The sequence below is a fragment of the Gymnoscopelus braueri genome (genome assembly GCF_963280865.1).
Source record: "Gymnoscopelus braueri genome assembly, chromosome: 9".
NCBI classification, from domain to species: Eukaryota; Metazoa; Chordata; class Actinopteri; order Myctophiformes; family Myctophidae; genus Gymnoscopelus; species Gymnoscopelus braueri.
Genome location: NC_137610.1, coordinates 39,414,631 through 39,433,687, shown reverse-complemented (window position 1 = coordinate 39,433,687; position 19,057 = coordinate 39,414,631). Strand labels below are relative to the sequence as shown.

Genomic DNA, 19,057 nt, shown 5'->3' with positions numbered 1-19,057 from the left:
TGGACTCGCTGCTGCGTAGGCAGTGTCTGCTCGTCTACGGCCGCTCTGCGGGGGGTCTAGAGGTGTGAACTGCTCTTGCCTGGGGGAGAGAGAGGGAGAGCGGTCAATTTAGCCGAAATATAACGGTTGGGATGGTATATATGGTATATATTTCATATTTATAATACGTTTCAGAAGAAAAAAAAAACAGAGATGATTTGAAACAAATATTTAGGAAAAGTCATGAAAGGGGAACTTTCTCAGAGCTTCATGAGAGAAGATAATCCACTTTAAATTCTCAAAATCGGTCATATTGATAGCTTAGTCATGCAAGTGTTAAAGCTATCGACAGAGGCTGCCTGTCTTAAGTGTAATGGGAGTTTATTCCACACTGTCGGTCCGTAAAAGCAGAATGCTGCTTCACCGTATTTTTTATATGTCATTGTAGGCACCTCGAGCAGGTCAGCACTTGAAGACCTGAGGGCCCGGTTTGGAACATATCTCTCTAGGCAGTCAGAGAGGTAGGAAGGTGCCAGACCATTTAGAGCTTTATAAACTATTAAAATAATTTTAAAATCAATCCTAAAAACAACCGGGAGCCAGTGTAGTGAAGCTAGAACTGGAGTGATACGTTCTCTCATCCTAGTTTTAGAGCCGTTTCACACTCGGGTCCCGGGTGCGCACACCAGACCACATGGCAGATGTTGTGGTAGTGTGAACGTAGCGAACCGTTCCCCGTAACGCATCACCGTACCGTACTCGAAACCACCTGGGGAGGTAGTCTTGGGTCCGATTGCTGCGGAGTCGGGAACGGAACGCGGCAGTGTGAATCCATCCGTACCAAGAGAAGGAAGTGGACAGACTGGACTGCTAATCATATATCATTTATATATTTGTTATAATGACGCATTATTTTAGCTGGGTTATACCTTCTCATTGTTCTACTTGAATGTTGACAAGAAATAATAATCCCGCTAGTGTTTGAGTAGCACGAGCCGTGAAAAATAATAAACAAAAAACACATGTGTGGCAAACGTATTTATAAGGATAAATACACCAAGGGTTAGTCCGTGACGTCATACCAAGGATGCGTCCGTGACGCCAATATCATATTAACAGACGACGTTACATTTCGAGGTTTCAAAGACCAGTGCACACACTGCTTTGGTTGTGTATTGTTGATCTGTTGTTATTATAACTCAAGACAACGTCAGGAACACAGTCAAACTTTATTATTCACTCTAGAGTGACTTTTCTTCTGTGAATGACATTCTCTCTTCCAAAGCCCCATAGTAAACAGCGCCCCCATGAGGCACATATTTACCATTACTGCTAAATTAAATGGTCGAGTACGAAAGGATTTTGGCCGGTGTGAATGCTGACCAGCTGGGAGAAGCCAAGCGTACTCGGGAACGCTTCGATTCAAACGGATCCAGTCTGAAACCGCCCTACGTTAAAATTCTGGCTGCCGCATTTTGAACAAGTTGTAATCTGTCAGTTGTTTTCTTTGGCAGGCCAGAGTAGAGTGCGTTGCAGTAATCAAGCCGAGAGAAAACAAAAGCGTGGATCAACGTTTTTGCATCGTCTAACGACAGATAGTCTCTAATTCGTGCAATATTTCTAAGATCTTGGTGACATGATTAATGTGTGTATTAAAATTCAATTCAGAATCGATAATAACCCCCAGGTTCTTTACTGTGGTGTTACATTCTACAGCCAGGTTACCAAGTCTACTTGTTATTGATTCTCTCTGCTCACTGGAGCCAATTATGAGAACTTCTGTTTTATCCTCATTTAGCTTAAGAAAGTTCTCACTCATCCAGCATTTTATACTGGACAGACAGGTCAACAATGGGTCTAGAGCGCAGGGGTCGTCTGGAGCTACTGAAAGATACAGCTGGGTATCATCAGCATAGAAATGGAAGTTCACTCCGTGATCGGCGATGAGTTCTCCCAGCGGCACTATATACAGGGAGAACAATAAGGGACCCAGAATTGAGCCCTGTGGAATACCAGAACAGATGTTGTGTTTGTCTGAGTCAAAGTTAGCTAGACTGACAAAATAGCTTCTGCCTGTTAGGTAAGAGTAAAACCAAGACAAGGCTGTGCCTGACAAACCAATCCAGTACTCCATGCGTTGTAGTAGAATTGTGTGATCAATCGTATCAAAAGCAGCGGTTAAGTCAAGGAGTAGGAGGACAGATAAATTTTTGTCGTCAGCGGACACCCTAAGATCATTAATTACTTTTACAAGTGCTGTTTCTGTGCTATGACCTTTCCTGAAGCCAGATTGGAATTTGTTATGAACCTTATTGTTCTGTAGGAACACATCCAGTTGATGAAAGATAGTTTTTTCTAAGACCTTGCCCAGAAATGGCAGATTAGAGATTGGTCTATAAATACCCAGCACCAATGGATCAAGGTTGTGTTTCTTGAGTAACGGCCTGACTACAGCCGTTTTCAGTGAGTCTGGAAAGACGCCTGAAAGTAGAGAGCTGTTTACAATTCTTAGGATATCTCCAATAACACTGTCTAAAACCTCTTTAAGAAACGGGGTGGGTATTGCATCCAGTGAGCAAGATGATGATGTCATCTGTGATATAGTTTTACGGAGTTCCTCTTCATTAATTGCGCAGAATGATATTAGGCTTCCTCTGGAGTGATCTACATTTTTGCACCATGCACCATTTGCCGCATTTGCAGTGCTAGCGGCAGCATTCATAATACCAGCTCGAATGCTAAAAAATTTGTTTTAAAAAAAGGATGCGAACTCATCACACTTAGCTTTAGAAGCAGGGAGCGACTCCTTGTAAGCCTGGGGGGGGTTTAAGAGATGTTCAATGGTAGAGAATAAGACTCTGGCATTTTGCTTGTTGTCATTGATAATGCCTGAAAAATATGCCTGCCTTGCCAAGTGCAGTGCTTTGTTATAGGCCACTGTTGACTTCTTAAAGATCTCTAGGTGGACAGTGAGTTTGTTTTTTCTCCAAATTCGCTCAGCTTTACGACATTCTTTCTTGAGTGAGCGCATGTGCTTGTTGATCCAGGGTGTTACTCTAGAGTTAAGTTTCTTTTTAGTTTTCATAGGAGCCACTATGTCGAGAGCTGACTCTAATTTGAGATTAAAATGTTGAACCATATCATTCACTGAGGGAGCATCAAGTAGGGGGGGCACCTGCATACACGCCAGATGACGAGGAAACTCGTTTGCTGCAGATGAGCTAAAAAAACGTTTTTTTTATAGTATATTCTGTATTGTTTTTCCCTAGATCAGAGACAGTCATATTAAAACACAATAAATAGTGGTCTGTTAGTTCGGGCTTATCAATAATACTGTCAACAGTGATATTCAAACCTTTAGTGATCACCAAGTCCAGGGTATGGCCATTTTTATGTGTTGGCCCAACAACATGTTGAATAAAGTCAAAATTGTGCAGTAACTGTAGGAAACCCATAGCCACAACATCTGAAACAATGTCAACATGTAGATTAGCATCTCCAGTTTAGTTGTTAGATTAGTTGTTTTTTGTATTAGTTCTTTCTAAATTATGAACACATCTCTTGTAAATTCAAGATAGAAACCTTAAATTCTACCAGTCTATTAGTCATTGTGAAATCAACATTAGAATGTTCAGTCACCATCTTTGTATGATTGAATGTGGCAAACACAATTTTATATATGTGTTGATTGAATCACCTAATCAATAAGTTGATGAAGTCATACTGCATGACTATTAGTCCTTGGGCCAGACCAGATATCGGTACCACTAAGTCGGCAAAACCTTACCTATACTAAATTGTTTTTTGGGCCAATATAAGTAAATAAAAATATGATAGCCTTTCCATAGGAGCAGCTTTTTATATTTTTTGACATTTTGTTATTTTTCTCAATAGGCGGATTTTCATTCATAGCCAACAACATATTAAAAGTTATATAACACACTTTTTGGACATCACACTGCTCCTTTTTTTTTATAAATTAAACAAACCTGTGTCCAATTAAAGTAGTTGATGAAGTGGGTGTGGCCTATTATTTGGTTAGTGGCCAGGGGTGTGTGGGACCGCAGTATGAGGGCGGCCCACATCAACTACCTGGAGATGGCAGTCTTTTTGGCGTTAAAGCGCTTCAGACCCCACATCAGTGGATGTCACGTTCTGGTCAAGACGGACAATACCACGACCATGGCCTACATCAACAAGCAAGGAGGCCTGCGGTCTCCTACCTTGGACGGTGTTATGCCCCAGTCTAGGGGTGCCTGAGACACAACATGAATATGTTCACGCCTTCCCCAACTCCCAAGTAGCCACACAAACAAAGGGTTGAAGTGCAAAATATAACAAGGTTTATTTATAAAGATATAAAGTAATAACAAAAGATTAACATAAACTTGGGTCATAAGGGTGTAACTCACTGAGGAACTAAAGTAACCAAAAGAACGAACTGAAAAGAAACTCTTACCTATCAAAAGAACCAATAATACAATATCTTACCTTCCTAACAATAAACAATAAGCAAAAGAAACATCACTTCAGGATCAACTTATATCAACTGAAGATACATAGGTCAAATCATAGAACTCATAAGTAACAGAACATAAAGTGTGGTGGCCAGTTGGAAGCGGAGGAAGACGGGCTCCTGCCCCTGCGTGCCGCACTGAGATCTGTGCTCCTCTTATATAGGGAGCCTCCACCCTATTAGCCACTTGGAAGGCAGCACTCCTGTGAGCTCCCCACCAATCACTGGCCGGCTTGGATGAGCGCCCCACCAATCGCCTTCCGGGAATGGCACACCTGAATTTGCATACATTCCTTTCATCTCCACCATCTCACCTCTGACACACACACACACACACCCTTCCACACTAGGACCAACTCATAATAATAACCTCAAATACGACCCCAGTCGTAACAGACGGCTTGGCACGAAGGTTGATACTATGGTGCAACACGCACCTGGAGTCAATCAACGCCTCTCATGTACCTGGACTTCTGAACAGGGGAGCCGACCCCACCCCACCCGGGGGCCACACCGAGCACCGTGCGGCCTCCCACTACTCTTCCGCGCCGGGGAGCGTCGTTTCGGTCGGCGACGATGAGGCTGATGACGACGTCCTCACTCCCTACCAGGCCGAGCAGCACGACGAACGGGACTACCTGGTCGTCGACGAGGTCGAGGGGGATGGGGAGGCCGTACGGGATGACGCCCAAGCGGCGGACCGTGCCCCCCCGACACCCGGCCCAGCCCCAGCGGGGAACCTCCACACTGTCCTTGTTCACGCTGAGGCGCTCACAGCCCCACCGGCCGAAAAAGGTCAGGTTCGGCGGCCCCGAGTGGACCTATTTGCATCAGAGGAGAACGCGAAATGCTCGCTGTTTTTCTCAATGAAAGGCCAGGCTCCGCTGGGGTTGGACGCCCTGGCGCACGAGTAGCCGGGTGGGCTACTTTATGCGTTCCCTCCGCTGGAGCTGATCCACCCCACTCTGGAACGGATCAGGCTCCGGGGCCTGACGGTGCTGCTGGTGGCTCCAGCATGGGGCACTTGGAGGTCGGAGATAGCTCCCCTCCTATACGAGTGACCTTGGCCCCTCCCGCTGCGAGAGAACCTGCTGCAGCAGGCGGGGGGCGAGATTCATCATCCCACACCCGCAGACCTAGATCTGTGGAGTGGTGCTTGGACCGGTCCCCGGTTGTGGTCCCGTTCCAGGCTTCGGTCGCAGACATCCTGAGGATAGGTTGGATCTGGGAAACGCCTTCTCCACAATCAAAGTATACTTGGCGGCCATCTCGGCCAACCATGTTGGTATCGATGGAAAAACCGCTGGGAAACAACCACTGGTGTGCCAGTTCATGAAGGGTGTGTTGCGTGAACACCCTGTCTCCAGGTCCTTGTTTCCCACGTGGGACTTGGTCCTGGTGCTCGACTCACTCTCTCGTCCTCCTTTTGAACCACTGGAGACGGTGGAACCAAAGTTCCTCACGCTCAAGACGGTGCTCTTGGTTGCCCTGACAACAGCGAAACGGGTGAGCGATATGCATGCCCTATCGGTAGTTCCGGAGTGCATGAGGTTTGCTGGTGATAACAGTAGGGTTGTTCTTAAACCCAACCCGGCGTTAATCCCCAAGAACCACCTGGCGGTGGTAACGCCGACCGTGCTGGTGGCTTTTCGTCCGCCTCCGTTTGCCTCAGAGGAGGATCGGAGGCTGCACTGTCTTTGTCCAGTGAGGGCCTTGCGGCTGTATGTCCGGAGGACTGCGGCCCAGGACCGACCCAGCCAGCTGTTCGTTTCCTTGGGCCCCGGGCCTGGGGGAAAGGCGGTGACTAAGTCTGCGCTTTCCCGCTGGATTGTGGAGGCTATTCGCCTGGCGTACACTAGTAGGGGGGCCCCAGTGCCTGACGGCCTGAGAGCGCACTCTACTAGGGGTGTATCGACGTCCTGGGCCCTCTGCAGAGGGGTTTCCATTCAGGACGTTTGCACGGCAGCGAGTTGGGCGTCTCCCTCGACTTTCGCTGCTTTCTACAGCCTGGGCGTGGCGGCGTCTTCCATGGCGCACGCAGTCCTGGGTGTGGCTTCCACCTGAAGGTGGGTAGGTGCATAGAACGGCCGTAGGATCTGTTCATGCCCCTGTACTTTAGTGTATGATAGGCCGACGTCTGGGCCTTAGATTAATAAGGCGGACTTCGGTCTGTCAGGGCCCTCCCCCCCACTAGAATAGACAGGCTGTGCCTGCTTATTAGTTATGAGGCAAACTTCGGTCTGTCAGGGCTCCACTTCTTTTCCACCCCCAGACCCGGTGGGTCTGGGGGTGCTTGGACGCCAGGGGGTCACGTCCCAGGGGGGGCGTGGCCCTGGCGCCCAGGCGCTGGGGCAGGTATTGTGGTATCTCGGTTGTAGATACATTCCGGGGGTTTATATCTCCCATATGTGAACAACGAGAGAGCAATGTAGCAAAACTAAGGGTTACTTCCGTAACCCCGGTTTTGTAAATTGCGAACGAGTTGTTCACAGAAACACCCTTCTTTTTGCTTCACCGTAGGTAGAAGGCTACGTTTTACCTTCTAGTTTTACCCTATTTCTCATAAAAAGTGCTTGTTTAAGATAAGGCTGAAAATGACCACCTCAGAATGAATTACTATGGGTAAATTATACATTTCCTGAATCCTTAGGGTCATGTCAGTATTCCAGTTGTTGTATTTTGTGTCTCTGATGTTTCTTGATGCCACAGAACTAAAAGAAAATATATGGTTTAGGCGGAAATTGTGAGAAAAAAAAGGTTATTAAAGGTTTGAAGAGCTCTGTACTTATCATACATAGTCACCAAAGGGCTTGAATGAAAGCTCAAAGTGTCCCCTTAAAAATGATACCAAACATAAAATATAAAACATTGTAATATGTCCTGAACGTGAGCCAATACCAAGATATGCATATGTGTCTAAAATGCCATTTTTCAATGGGGGGTGGTAACTTTAGCAGCTGATAACCCCAATTTAGCTGGGCCTCAGGAAGGTCTATCATACAAAAATAATATCTAGGGATGTATAGGAATAAAAAAATCCAAACTAGAATTTGCCATCCCAGGTGGTACCGATATGTGAGATTTTGGGGTTTGGCCCAAGGACTATATTAGTCAACTAAGAATTACTATAGTAATAGTACTAAGTACTGTACGAATCCCTCACCGTTACACCTGCTCTCATGTTAGGGTTCATTTGAAACATTGAAGCATATTCGGAAATAATTCTTCACGTACATGAACAAAGAGAGGACACGTATAAATGTAATTTATAGAAATATGAGAGCTTAGTTTTCCATTTTGTTTGTGTGTGTGTGTGTGTGGGGGGGGGGGGGGGGGTATAGGCTATGTTCAGTAAATGGTGTTACAACTGACCAAATTTTTACTTACATACATGTACAGTAGTACATAGCCAAACACTGGGATTCCCGGTTGCTGTGTGGTCAGTTTCAATTCCCCAATATTTTCCCCATGCTAATATCAGCAAGCCACACAGCATTATTCCCCATTTGGGGTTCCTCTATCATGTTCAGCATAATAAATTAACGTACGATCGCAATCTCTTACAATTACTTATGAAGGTCATTTTAAGACAACTACCTTTGACAAAATGTATGTACAGTCAAAAATAATAATGAAAACCATAAAACAGCCCAAAACTCAAATAAGTTGCATGAAGCAGAATACCAGTAGTGGAAAATACCTTGCCAATGGCTCTTGCATAAATCAGTTTAACAATGATCAATTAAACACACAATTCATTAGGTATATATTGAATTGAAGACTCCCCAGCAAGCACAGTCAGGACCCGGACCAATCAGTGACGTCTCGATTGGGGCTAGATCAAGTCAAACCAAGACAAGTCAGATCTGGCCCAGAATATCACCTGATTTCAACCAAAATTAATCCTGACCACAAAAACGTCACTTCCAGGACGTCATCTAAACACATTTCTCATCACCCAAAATTCAATCAAATTGTGCAGAACCTTTTTTTCTTTAGAATTGTTCTCTGGTCCTCTGGCACCTTAAGCATATCCAGTTGTCCTAAGTGCAGCAGTGATGGAAGAAGTACAAGTAGAATTAGGTTACTGTATTCAAAATTAGACTTGCGTAAAAGTACAAAAGTGCTGGTATCAAAAATATACTTATATATTTATACAGTACCAAAAGAAAAGTAATAAATGTTATGAAAATGTGTCAGACCTTTTCAGAAGATCTACAAGCTCACCACACGTTGTATTGCGACGGTTGTTTATGTTTGTTTGTGAGCTTGTAGATCTGCTATTTTCAATTACCTCAGGTATAAATTAGGGTTCAAGTGGTCAATGCATGTTTTGTGTTCATAATCCAATCTAACTAGTAACTAAAGCTGTCAAATAATTGTAGTGGAGTAAAATAGTATAATATTTGGCTCTGAGATGTAGTGGAGTATAAAGTATTGAAAATGGAAATACCCATTTTTGCAAAACAAATGTTTTGACAGTATTCCTACAGATTTTGTCCAAACATCACACAAATCAGATTTTTCATATTCCATCCTGACTGGCGAAGATTGGCCTCCAAAGTTTGCAGGGGTGGCCCGTTTTCAACAAAATGCCTCAAATCATGAACACAGGGTCCGATTGCGGTGAAACCTTGTACGCATTCGCACTACATTGAGGAACAATGCCACCCTTTTTACATTGCCCTATTATTGCGCCACCAGGAGGCATCACACGAATCGGTACACAGTATCTCTATAGTCATGTGATCAAGATGGATCTGTTCGATTCTTCATATTCCATCAACATTGCTGGCCCAAAATAACCTCCCTGACCTGTGCTCTGAGGAGCACTTTTTCTAGTTTCGTTCTGCTGTATAGGCTAAATCTCTCGTGTGAATGACAATAAAGAGGAACTTGAACTTGATCACAGAGGAGGGAGTGTTCAGAATATAGAAGTTGCTGATACTGACAACATGTGGTCTTATTCCAAATGTTCTCAGGGGAAGTGTCATTTTTGCTCTGTTCTCTGATCCACCATGAAGCTCGCTATGCTACTTCAACTTTTGGCTCTGCTTACTATTTCCCACCAGGTAAGAAACAACAAATAGGATTCAAATAGGATTCAACAGACATTCAGTGACCGGATGAGGACAAGTTTACCTGCTGTCTTTGGGAACATAATTATCTGCTGAAATAAATAGCACTGCAAACTTAAATATTAGTTTGTTATATTTGTGGTGTATTATACAGTACATGCAGTTAGTGAATATATATGATCTGCAAATTGAAGTTTCACCTACAGCTTATGGAGTAAGACCAAATCATATTTTGATAACAATGGTAGCTATGTAATATAGTAATAAAGAATAATGGAGTGTTCTCTAAACTCTTAAAATATATATAGGTAAGATATTTCCATTTGTCAATCAATAAACACCATGTGCACAATATTGTTTGAGCAAACAATCTGTTGAATCTGTACTTGTATGATATTCCATAGGGTGCGTCTTCTCCTGATTGTGTTTGCGATTTAAAGAATTTGGAGAAACCTTTTCCTCATGATAAGTTGAGGACTGTGGAGGACAGTGCCTCTAAATGCAATGAGAATTACACACAACAAACGGTAAGGGTTTAACCAGGAATGCTTTACAAGCTCGTTTGGATTTTGTATTTATTTTTGGGTTATTCTTTGTCCTCAACAACCAACACTTATTAATTCATAAACACATATTTAAAGAGCTATAATAAAATAAAATCACACCTCTACAGCCCTAAACCTGAAACCATATTCAAATGTCTGTGAATTGTACAGTATGTACATGTTTAATTTGAAAACCAGATCATGAGTTTGGATGGCATTACTTACTTACACAGTACAGTGCAACATAATTTTTTATTTGGTGTCAAAGATCAAGAATGATGGCTACAAGTTTTCTGACGTTTTTCATTTTTTCTTTTTCTCCCATTTGTATTTGTTGATAACATGTATTAATGTGTTTAAATTCTATGCTCTGTTGATTAATTCAATACATAGGACCATAATGGGAAAAAGTCCCTAGGACTTTTTTGTGTTATCCTTTTAGCCCAAATGTACTGTACCTCCGTGCTGCTTACATTTCTGGCTAATAAAGTATCTAATCAATCAATCAAAAGATAATAAATAATGGTGGAAAGAAAAAATAATAGCTGCCTTTTCCAGATCCAGGATATAGATATTCTTTTAATTGCCCTGGAGAATCGTATGCCCCAGCTGGAGACAATGGTGGCAGAGCTGGAGAAGGAGGATGATGGGGATCTGTACGGAGCCATCACCTTGCAGGTCATCGAGAATGAACAGGCAGAGATCTTAAAGTTCATCCAGAACCTCAATTACACCACAGTGGGGTCCTCAGCTGACACTGAGCATAAGGTAGATTTACAAAACCTACCAAAAGACCATGCTTTTAAAGATATACATATACAACAACCTCCACAAAGGTACAATTCAGTGTCCTCATAGTTTCATTCATAATGATGAAAAAAAAATCATTATTATTCATTTTAATAAATGCACTTCATGTCAATGTCTGAGAAACATCCGCTTGCTCTCGTTGTATAAGGGAAAATATAGCCCTGGGCAGATGGGTCTGGCTGCTGGCTGGCTCGACTCTGGCACTCCTCGGTTTGAAATACATTTTGCTCACCCCAGAGTTTTTTGCTGTGATGTTTCACTTTCAATCTGTTTGTAACCGCCCTTTGGAAATGAATCTTCCACACCAAAGTTCCAGACTAATATCTACGCAGTGATATTAGTCTGGCCATATGGTGTAGTAGCTTATGGTATGGTAATTTCACACAATTAGTCGACTCAATCAATATATGTTGCAAGAAAAAAAAAACATCATGACGTCTGTATATAATGTCATAAAAATACTTTTGGAATATTTTTGGAAGGAAGGAAGGTTGTGGAAGGTTTTCCACATAAACATTTTGAATTCCACAAAAATCACAAATGTCATATTTCACACACAAAAAACGTCCTGCTGTTTTATAGCTGGAGGAAATGAAAGAGGAGATGCGAGATCTGCAAACCTATGACAGCATGCAGGTTGTGAAGAAAGACCATGACAATACTCGTCTGAAGAGAGACCTGGACCAGTGTAAAAATGGACATCCCACAGCCCAGCCCACTCAGCCTCCGCAAGGTATGTCCTACATTTTACCAGACGTGACCCAAAAACTTCATTCACTTCTTCAGAGCTGCAGTTTTGGCTGAATGCTGTTTGCCAGTCGCCCTTCCCCTTTTACTTCCCTCCCCTCTCCTCACCATTCCAATCATTCTTTTCCCACTCTGTGCTCAGGTAACTGCCCTCTTGGACGTATGGTTTATGTCACTGGGCCCAGGGTCAACACCCCAGCATCAACGTCATACATCTATGGGGCCTGGGGTCGCGATCCTAAACCTGAAGCAGGAAAGGAAAGCTGGTATTGGTTGGTGATGTTGACATCCAGCCATGTGTTTGCTAATTATGTACGCCGCTACTCCAGTCTGAGTGGCCTGATTGTTGGAGCGACTCGTCCAGGTAAACTACCTTTATGTTTCATAAATCTTTTTTCAAAAAGTCATGATTCGACACGTGAGTTTGTAGATCTGCCTTTCAACATTTTGAATAGGGCTTCAGTGGTTAATTTCTTTATAGTAAATGTATCATGTAATATTACTGTATGTTTCTTGTATTTCTTCCTACAGGCAATGTACAAATTTCCCCCTCCAACCCCACCACCAACACCATCCAAGGCCCAAATGTTGTGCTCTATGGAGAGGCACTGTACTATGGCTGTTATAACAAAGATGCTATTTGCAGATTCAACCTCGCAGACCTTAGTATTACCTCTGTACAACTTCCCAAAGGCACCAGGTAAAAAATATTCCCTCTTATTTATTTCAACTTGGCTTTATTAGCATATCAGTGATGAGGTTGGATCAATTCTGACAAATGATTTCTCAAAATGTATAAGACATTAATTAGAACCACTTACACTCTTACAGTTCCCAGTCAGAAATTAATAGGGGTCTTGAATGTAGTACTAATGGTTCCATTTCCTTAACTTTACCTCATCTCTCTCTCTCTCTCTCTCTCGCTCTCTCGTAGGTTTAACTCTCAGAGTAACTTTTGCCACATTGGTCAATGCTACATATACACAGACCTGGACCTGGCAACAGATGAGAGTGGTGTCTGGGTAATCTACACCACCTCTGAGAACTTTGGCAACCTGGTGGTGTCTAAGGTAGAGCCGGATAAACAGCCGACGCTTGGGCAAACCTGGAATACCTCACTCTACAAGGCAGCGGTTACTAACACATTTGTGGCATGTGGCATGCTCTACGCCACGCGGTACGTGAACGCTACCACTGAGGAGATCTTCTACGCTTTTGACACCACAACAGGAGTTGAGAGGTATGATGTTGGCATATACATCCAGAAAATGTCAGCCAACATAATGTCCCTCAACTACAGTCCTGTGGACCACATGTTGTATGTTTACAGTGATGGGAAGATGGTGTCCTACCAGGTAGAGTTTGAGTGACTGGATATTTACCACACCCGTACACTGCTGCAAGCATCTACGTATATTCAAACATAGGCCACTGTATGCATACCCAGTAGTGGACAAAGAACTTAACTCCAGTACTTGAGTCAAACTATAGATACTCATGGTAAAATTTGTACTTGAGTTAAAGTACTTGAGTTCTTGCTTTTAAAAATGCTTAAGTATTCAAAAGTACAAATTACAATATATTTTCTTTTTATTATCAATGCATTGCTGTATAAAAGTTGAGTAATTTTCCCCCAAAATTCGCAGATCTACAAGCTCACAACACGTTGTGCTTGTAGATCTGCTATCTTTACTATATTTGGAATAGGGAGTGGTTAATTCATAATGTACTTTTTTTCCCATCCTAGAAATGTAGTGGAGTTAAAAGTACAATAATGTCTTTTAAATATTTTGAAAAATGTGTGAAAGTCATAAGTATCCAAAAAATACAAATACTCAAGTAAAATATGGATATAATATGGACAATGTAGGCTACAGTACAGTACTAACTCAAATACATGTACTGTACGTTGTTACTGTCCACCAGTGTGCATAAAATAAATAACCATAAAATGTTTTTCTGATGTATACTGATCAAAAATGTATGCTCTTGTCTAAAAAGCTAAATGAAAATAAAAAAGAAATCAGATTTAGCGGGATTTATGTTATTATTCATAACAGGTGGCTTTCATGTAATATTTACCATGTAGAAAGGGTGTACTGTATATGGGTGATGACAAGTGTGAAAATTCTCAGACGTTTGACTTAAAGTCTTTATTTTTTATTCATTACTTGTTCAGCACATGGACAGACACAGCTTACTTTATATACTGTATGTATTTATAATATATTTAAACTTTACAGTACACATCTGAATGACGACAAAGCAGGTAAGTGTCCTTCTATCTTTGTGAATAGAAACAAGCTCAAGGGAAGACTCACAATATCAAACAATCCAAAGAAGAAAATAAACAGAACTTATTGCTCAATACAAATCAATAAGAATGCTCGCAGTAAGAATAATAATAGTACACATGAAACAATATAATTATACCAATATGATGTCCCTATCGTTGCTATATAAAAAGAGAAACGCAAGGGGACAATGTTTGTAACAATTGTGTTAGAGTGCTCAGTTTGGGTAACCTGCTCTACAAATAGAAAGTATCTACAAGTGCAAGGAGGATAATGGTCTGTAATTTGTCAGTGTTCAGACAGCAATGACAAAAAGCAATGGAGTTTCCTTGACAACAATGCAAAGGTTTTCGGACTCTGAACTAATACTGGGAGCAGAATTCTAGAAAACTAGTTCCATTTCAGCCCACAACCCATTTGTGTTTATGTGTCAACTGTGGAATTGAATAGACCTTGACAACAACCAGGGAAAATCTTGGTTATGGTTCAAAAGATAAAAATTCTGGGCGCCAGATGTTTGTGAGGAGATCAGAGGAGATACTGGACACATTGACATTACCGTACAGCACTTCAAAGGGACAAAATACATTCAGGAGCCCCCCCTGGCAGTACAGGTAGGAATGTTGTATGAGGAAACCAAAATAGCCCAGCGAAGGGCCTAGAAAAACACAACAATGATGCTCAATGATATTCATAATAAAGCCTGATATTATACTTGGTTGCACGTTGATGTTGTGCGCCAGAAATAACTGATCTACAAGCTCACAACGCGTCATGGTTGCGCACGACACTGGCATGCAGCCACGTATAAATTAAACATTATTCTAAACAATTGGTGTTTGGGGTGCATTCAATTAATTTAGTAGGCACAGAGATATTTGTCCTAACTTCATAAAATATCCTCTTAAACTCTATCCTTATATCTATCTCCACCATTAGTTTACACACTTCCAGGGTGGTTTTCCAAAACTTAGATTTCTAAAATATCACACAAAACAGCCGTTAATCTCTTAACCATCAGCAAATTCACATTCCTCCCATTACTATCACCGTAAGTGAACATTCGTCATTCATTTATATGACTCATCTTCATTTGGTGTTCAGAATCTCTCTCCATCATACAGTAGCACTGTCTATTAGAATTTGCTGTCTTAGGGCCCCCTAGTGCACGGGAACACAACTACCACAAAGAACATAAAAGTGACTTCAGCTGATAGCCCTTTAGGGTGCGACTGGGTGTGGCTGTGAGAGGCGGGGCACCATATGGTTTTGTGGGAGGGATCTATTTTGTGGGGGGTGGGAGTTGCCCTACATTCTGAGCTTGGTGCCCAAATGGCTCCAAATAAGCCCCGTCTCTTACAGGCCACCTCAGGAAAGCGCACCGTTAGCAGTGGAAGCTACGACCATTCCATCTCAGTAGATGGAATGGTGGACATTCTAAAAATAAATAGAAAAGCAGCCAGGGAATATCTGTTAAACTGGAACTACTTTACAATACTACTCGCAAACTGCTGGGGAGGAGACCTGTGGCTCCCTAATATGAATATTAATAAAGGCTGTCCAGCACTACTGCAGATAACGGTACACAGTAAATCATTCTACAAATAGCTGATGAATACTGCATGTATGTATGTTCCATTCCCCAGGTAATCTGGGACATGGACAACCTATTGTTATGGGAACTTATGGCACTGTTAAGATTATCATTGCCACGTTGTTGCCACAATACACACATCTGCGTAAGTGTGAGGAATGATTTAAGGGGAATTATAGTTTGTCCTATATCCTTTGGCTCAATTCCCTTACAAAAGCCTGTGTGCATGTGTGAGAGGGTGGTGTAGTGTGCAGTGTGTGCACATGTATGTACAGGATGTACTGTATGTGTGTGCAGCTTTGGTATTTCAATCATGTGGGGCTGGATGCAGTAATAGAAGAGTAGAGTGGGCCCTCTATGATCCCACCCTCTGGTGTCTGCCCGGAAAAAAACATAATCTGGTGCCAGTGTGGGTCTGGTTCTGCCTCGGCCCCCCTGGTCTGGTTTGGTTTGGGTCAGAGTGTGATTGTCATGTAAGAGACCACAAAGAACCGACAACGGTCAGAACCACTTACGGTGTTTGGCTGCATTCATGGTACTAATTAATTTAAGATGAATCCCCCAACATTGGCTTTTTCATCCTGAACTATTTCTTCTCCAACTTGTCTGGCTTGTTTACAGTATACTGTATATATATTTTCTGGGATGTTGTGAATCTTTATAGGATTGTCTTCACATGGAAGACAATATTATGTGATTTTTAATTATAGGGGTGTACAGCATGTTGATTGGCAAAATAGTCTTACTGACCAATCCTGTGCAGTTGTACTCCACTATATGGAACACTGTGTACTGCTGTCTGTCTATAGTCCTGGACATGCCCCCACTTGTGTCCCATAACCAAAAAGACACTTGGTATTTCACTCACTGACTCACTGACACGGAACGAGATACTTACACACAGAGATGTAAATAAACCGTTTGGAAAGTTAAAATACTTTTTCTTTTGGCACCCCCTCCAATTCACTGTTGATTTTTTCACTGTTGACCATTGCCTTGCTTTCACCTTCTTAACACATGACTCATTTTCATACCCGTACTGTGTAAAAATCGCATAAAAGTAATTGCACACACTACTTTACTGGTACACATTTTTCTGTGGGTAGCTGAGACAGAGTTGGGGCTTAATGTACATATACAGTATATGTATTTCTTTAGGGGAGGGCAGAAAAGGGAGTTTGATACAATGAGCAAACACAAATATGACACTTCGAGAAAAAAAGAAGCAAAGCGTTGGCTAGGCCTTCAGTGTACATCAAGGGAGAGGGTGGATGTTTCAAGGTGTTAACGGGGTACGGGGTACTGGTACCGGGGCGCGGGGTGGGGGTTAGTAGCAATACATTATGTTATATTACAGTGGAGGAGGGAAGAGAGCGCCATAAGCCATTAGACACTACGGGCCTTTGGGAACCTTGAAAGGCCACCGTATTAACGAAAAGAGACAGTGTTGTGTTTCCCCCATCATACTCATTGTTGTCACTACCTCCAGACATTCTCTCTCACAACCTTTAATTCCTCCATCTCCCATCTTCTCTCATCCGCCCCCTTCTCTCCCTGCTGCCTGTCGTTCACGTGCCCTAATCCCTTCTCTCCTCACACCCGCCCCTCTATCTCTACCTCCCTCCGTCCTTCCCTCTATATATGGTTGGCTGACTTCTCAGCAGGACACCTCCATGGTGTGGGTGACCTGGCCCACTCCCTCTGTGCTGTCGGAGCGGGTGCAGGTGCGGGAGCGGTTGCCGTCCACGGAGCTGGCGCTGGTCAGCGAGGCTGTCCTGGAGCGCGCCAGACGGGTCATGCTGGCAGACGGCACTGGGATGGAGAGAGTGCGGGAAACGAGAGAGAAAGAGACGAATAATGTAAAGGGGAAGGGGAAGAGAGGTAGAGAAAGAGAAAACGAGAGAGAAAATTCAGGGAATTACATATTTGTAATTTATTTTGCGTGCATCGTCGCCTTGATGCAAGGAAGAGATGGGGAGCTCATGCCAATGCGTGTAACTTAAGAACATCTCTTAAGCCCGATGTATACTTTGTCATGCCCGTGGAGTCGTGCTGCGTGCAGCATAAATAGCAGATCATCGCAGCTCATTGTGCGCTTATAGATCTGCTACCTTTGGCGAGCGACTCCGTCGTACGACAGAGCATAAATTAAGCATTAGAGCAGCTTCATGAACGACTGGTGACAAAAGGCAACTGATCGTCTCAAACCACATTCCAGAATATGAGAGGACGTTTAAGATACTTTTGTTAAAGCTTTCAAATGTGTCTATAGGGACACATTCATACTGTACATTCACCCTATCTGTTCCAGCAGCACCATGCAATGTCTGTCACATAGCTTGAATAGAAAATAGGTTTCATCACAGAATATATTTAAGTTTTTTGGCTGTCACTCACTATTTTGTGTAATTATTCTTACTTGCATGACGGAATACAATTAGAGAAGCTGTATTCTGTACCCAGAGTATAGTCTATTTACTTATTCTCACTGCTTTAATCCCTGGAGTTATTGCATAAACAAATTAATCCCTTTCTTGAAGTTGAAGATGGAAGATAATCCTTTGTTTCTAAGACAAAGGGGTGCTTTTCTTGAAACTATGTTTTAGTGTACGACTAGAGCTATTGTAACTGAATGCCATGCAAAGAGCGATATCAGAAATGCAGTGGCAGGGATGGGGGGGGGGATTAACATTTGTATATTTCTCAAGGAAAAATGCAAAAATATATAAGGCAAGTCATATCATTGAGATAAAAAAAACTGGAAATTATAAACAAAATTAAGGTTCAAAAGGCTATAATAAAACAAATCGTTAAAAAAAAGTAATTATAATGCATTCAAAATGCTGATGTCATCAGAGCAGGGCAGCAATAAGAGGTCAGAGGTGAACAGGAAGGAGGAAATACCTGGCCCTCCACTCATTCTCCGATCCTTCACATAAGGAACTGAGAGAACAGGGCGGGGGAAATACACAGGGTGAGATTAACACCACACACAGTACATTATAAATACACAGGGCACGCACGCACGCACGCACGCACGCACGCACGGACGCACGCACGCACGCACGCACACACAAAGAAAATTCCATACTATCATTCCTCACTCACTCACTCACTCACTCACTCACTCACTCACTCACTCACTCACTCACTCACTCAGTCATATATTAGTATTTTTTTAATACGTACTATAGCCCATCCCCTGGAGGAAGTACTTGAAGGCTTCAGTCAGTTTTCCAGGCTGTGAAGCAACAAGCATTGTTTTGTTTTATTCTATTACTCTTCTTATTTCAAATATGATTACAGATGAACCCTTTCAAGAGTGACAGCTTTTGTCTTCCAGAAGCCTTACCTGTGTGAGCTGGGGCAGTCCACCAGAGTCAGCCATCTGACAGGAAAGAGCAAGAACAGCTATTAAACTGCTAACAAGCAATGGGAACATAATCATCAATAACATCTTTTAAATCTCTTGAAATCTCTTTTATAGCAGGACC

At 42.5% G+C, this 19,057-nt stretch overlaps 2 protein-coding genes across 6 annotated transcripts in view; one reads left to right on the top strand and one right to left on the bottom strand.

Moving 5' to 3' along the window:
- Positions 1 to 9,476: 9,476 nt before the first annotated feature.
- On the top strand, positions 9,477 to 13,637 carry LOC308091827 (olfactomedin-4-like). The gene is made up of 7 exons (XM_080437558.1): positions 9,477 to 9,567; positions 9,978 to 10,100; positions 10,677 to 10,886; positions 11,511 to 11,661; positions 11,818 to 12,039; positions 12,207 to 12,375; positions 12,610 to 13,637. The coding sequence occupies exons 1-7, from the start codon at positions 9,514 to 9,516 to the stop codon at positions 13,043 to 13,045; spliced, it is 1,365 nt and encodes a 454-aa protein (XP_080293684.1). The 5' UTR covers positions 9,477 to 9,513; the 3' UTR covers positions 13,046 to 13,637.
- Positions 13,638 to 13,928: 291 nt separating this feature from the next.
- Positions 13,929 to 19,057, bottom strand: part of ndrg4 (NDRG family member 4) — a 58,389-nt gene continuing 53,260 nt past the window's right edge. For 3 of the 5 annotated variants that reach the window (XM_080438304.1, XM_080438306.1, XM_080438307.1), the window contains 4 exons: positions 18,916 to 18,951; positions 18,753 to 18,804; positions 18,468 to 18,506; positions 13,929 to 17,375 (listed from right to left, as the gene is read on the bottom strand). In XM_080438304.1, the coding sequence (XP_080294430.1) occupies positions 17,221 to 17,375; positions 18,468 to 18,506; positions 18,753 to 18,804; positions 18,916 to 18,951 (282 nt within the window). In that variant the 3' untranslated portion in view covers positions 13,929 to 17,220. The remainder of the gene's footprint in view (positions 17,376 to 18,467; positions 18,507 to 18,752; positions 18,805 to 18,915; positions 18,952 to 19,057) is intronic. The other 2 variants (XM_080438305.1, XM_080438308.1) reach the window with 1 other exon arrangement.

Coding starts and splice junctions, on each gene's coding strand:
- LOC308091827 (XM_080437558.1), top strand. CDS start 9,514: ATGAAGCTCGCTATGCTACTTCAACTTTTGGCTCTGCTTACTATTTCC. Junction 10,887..11,510: donor CAGCTGACACTGAGCATAAG/GTAGATTTACAA, acceptor GCTGTTTTATAG/CTGGAGGAAATGAAAGAGGA. Junction 12,040..12,206: donor TGTTGGAGCGACTCGTCCAG/GTAAACTACCTT, acceptor TTCTTCCTACAG/GCAATGTACAAATTTCCCCC.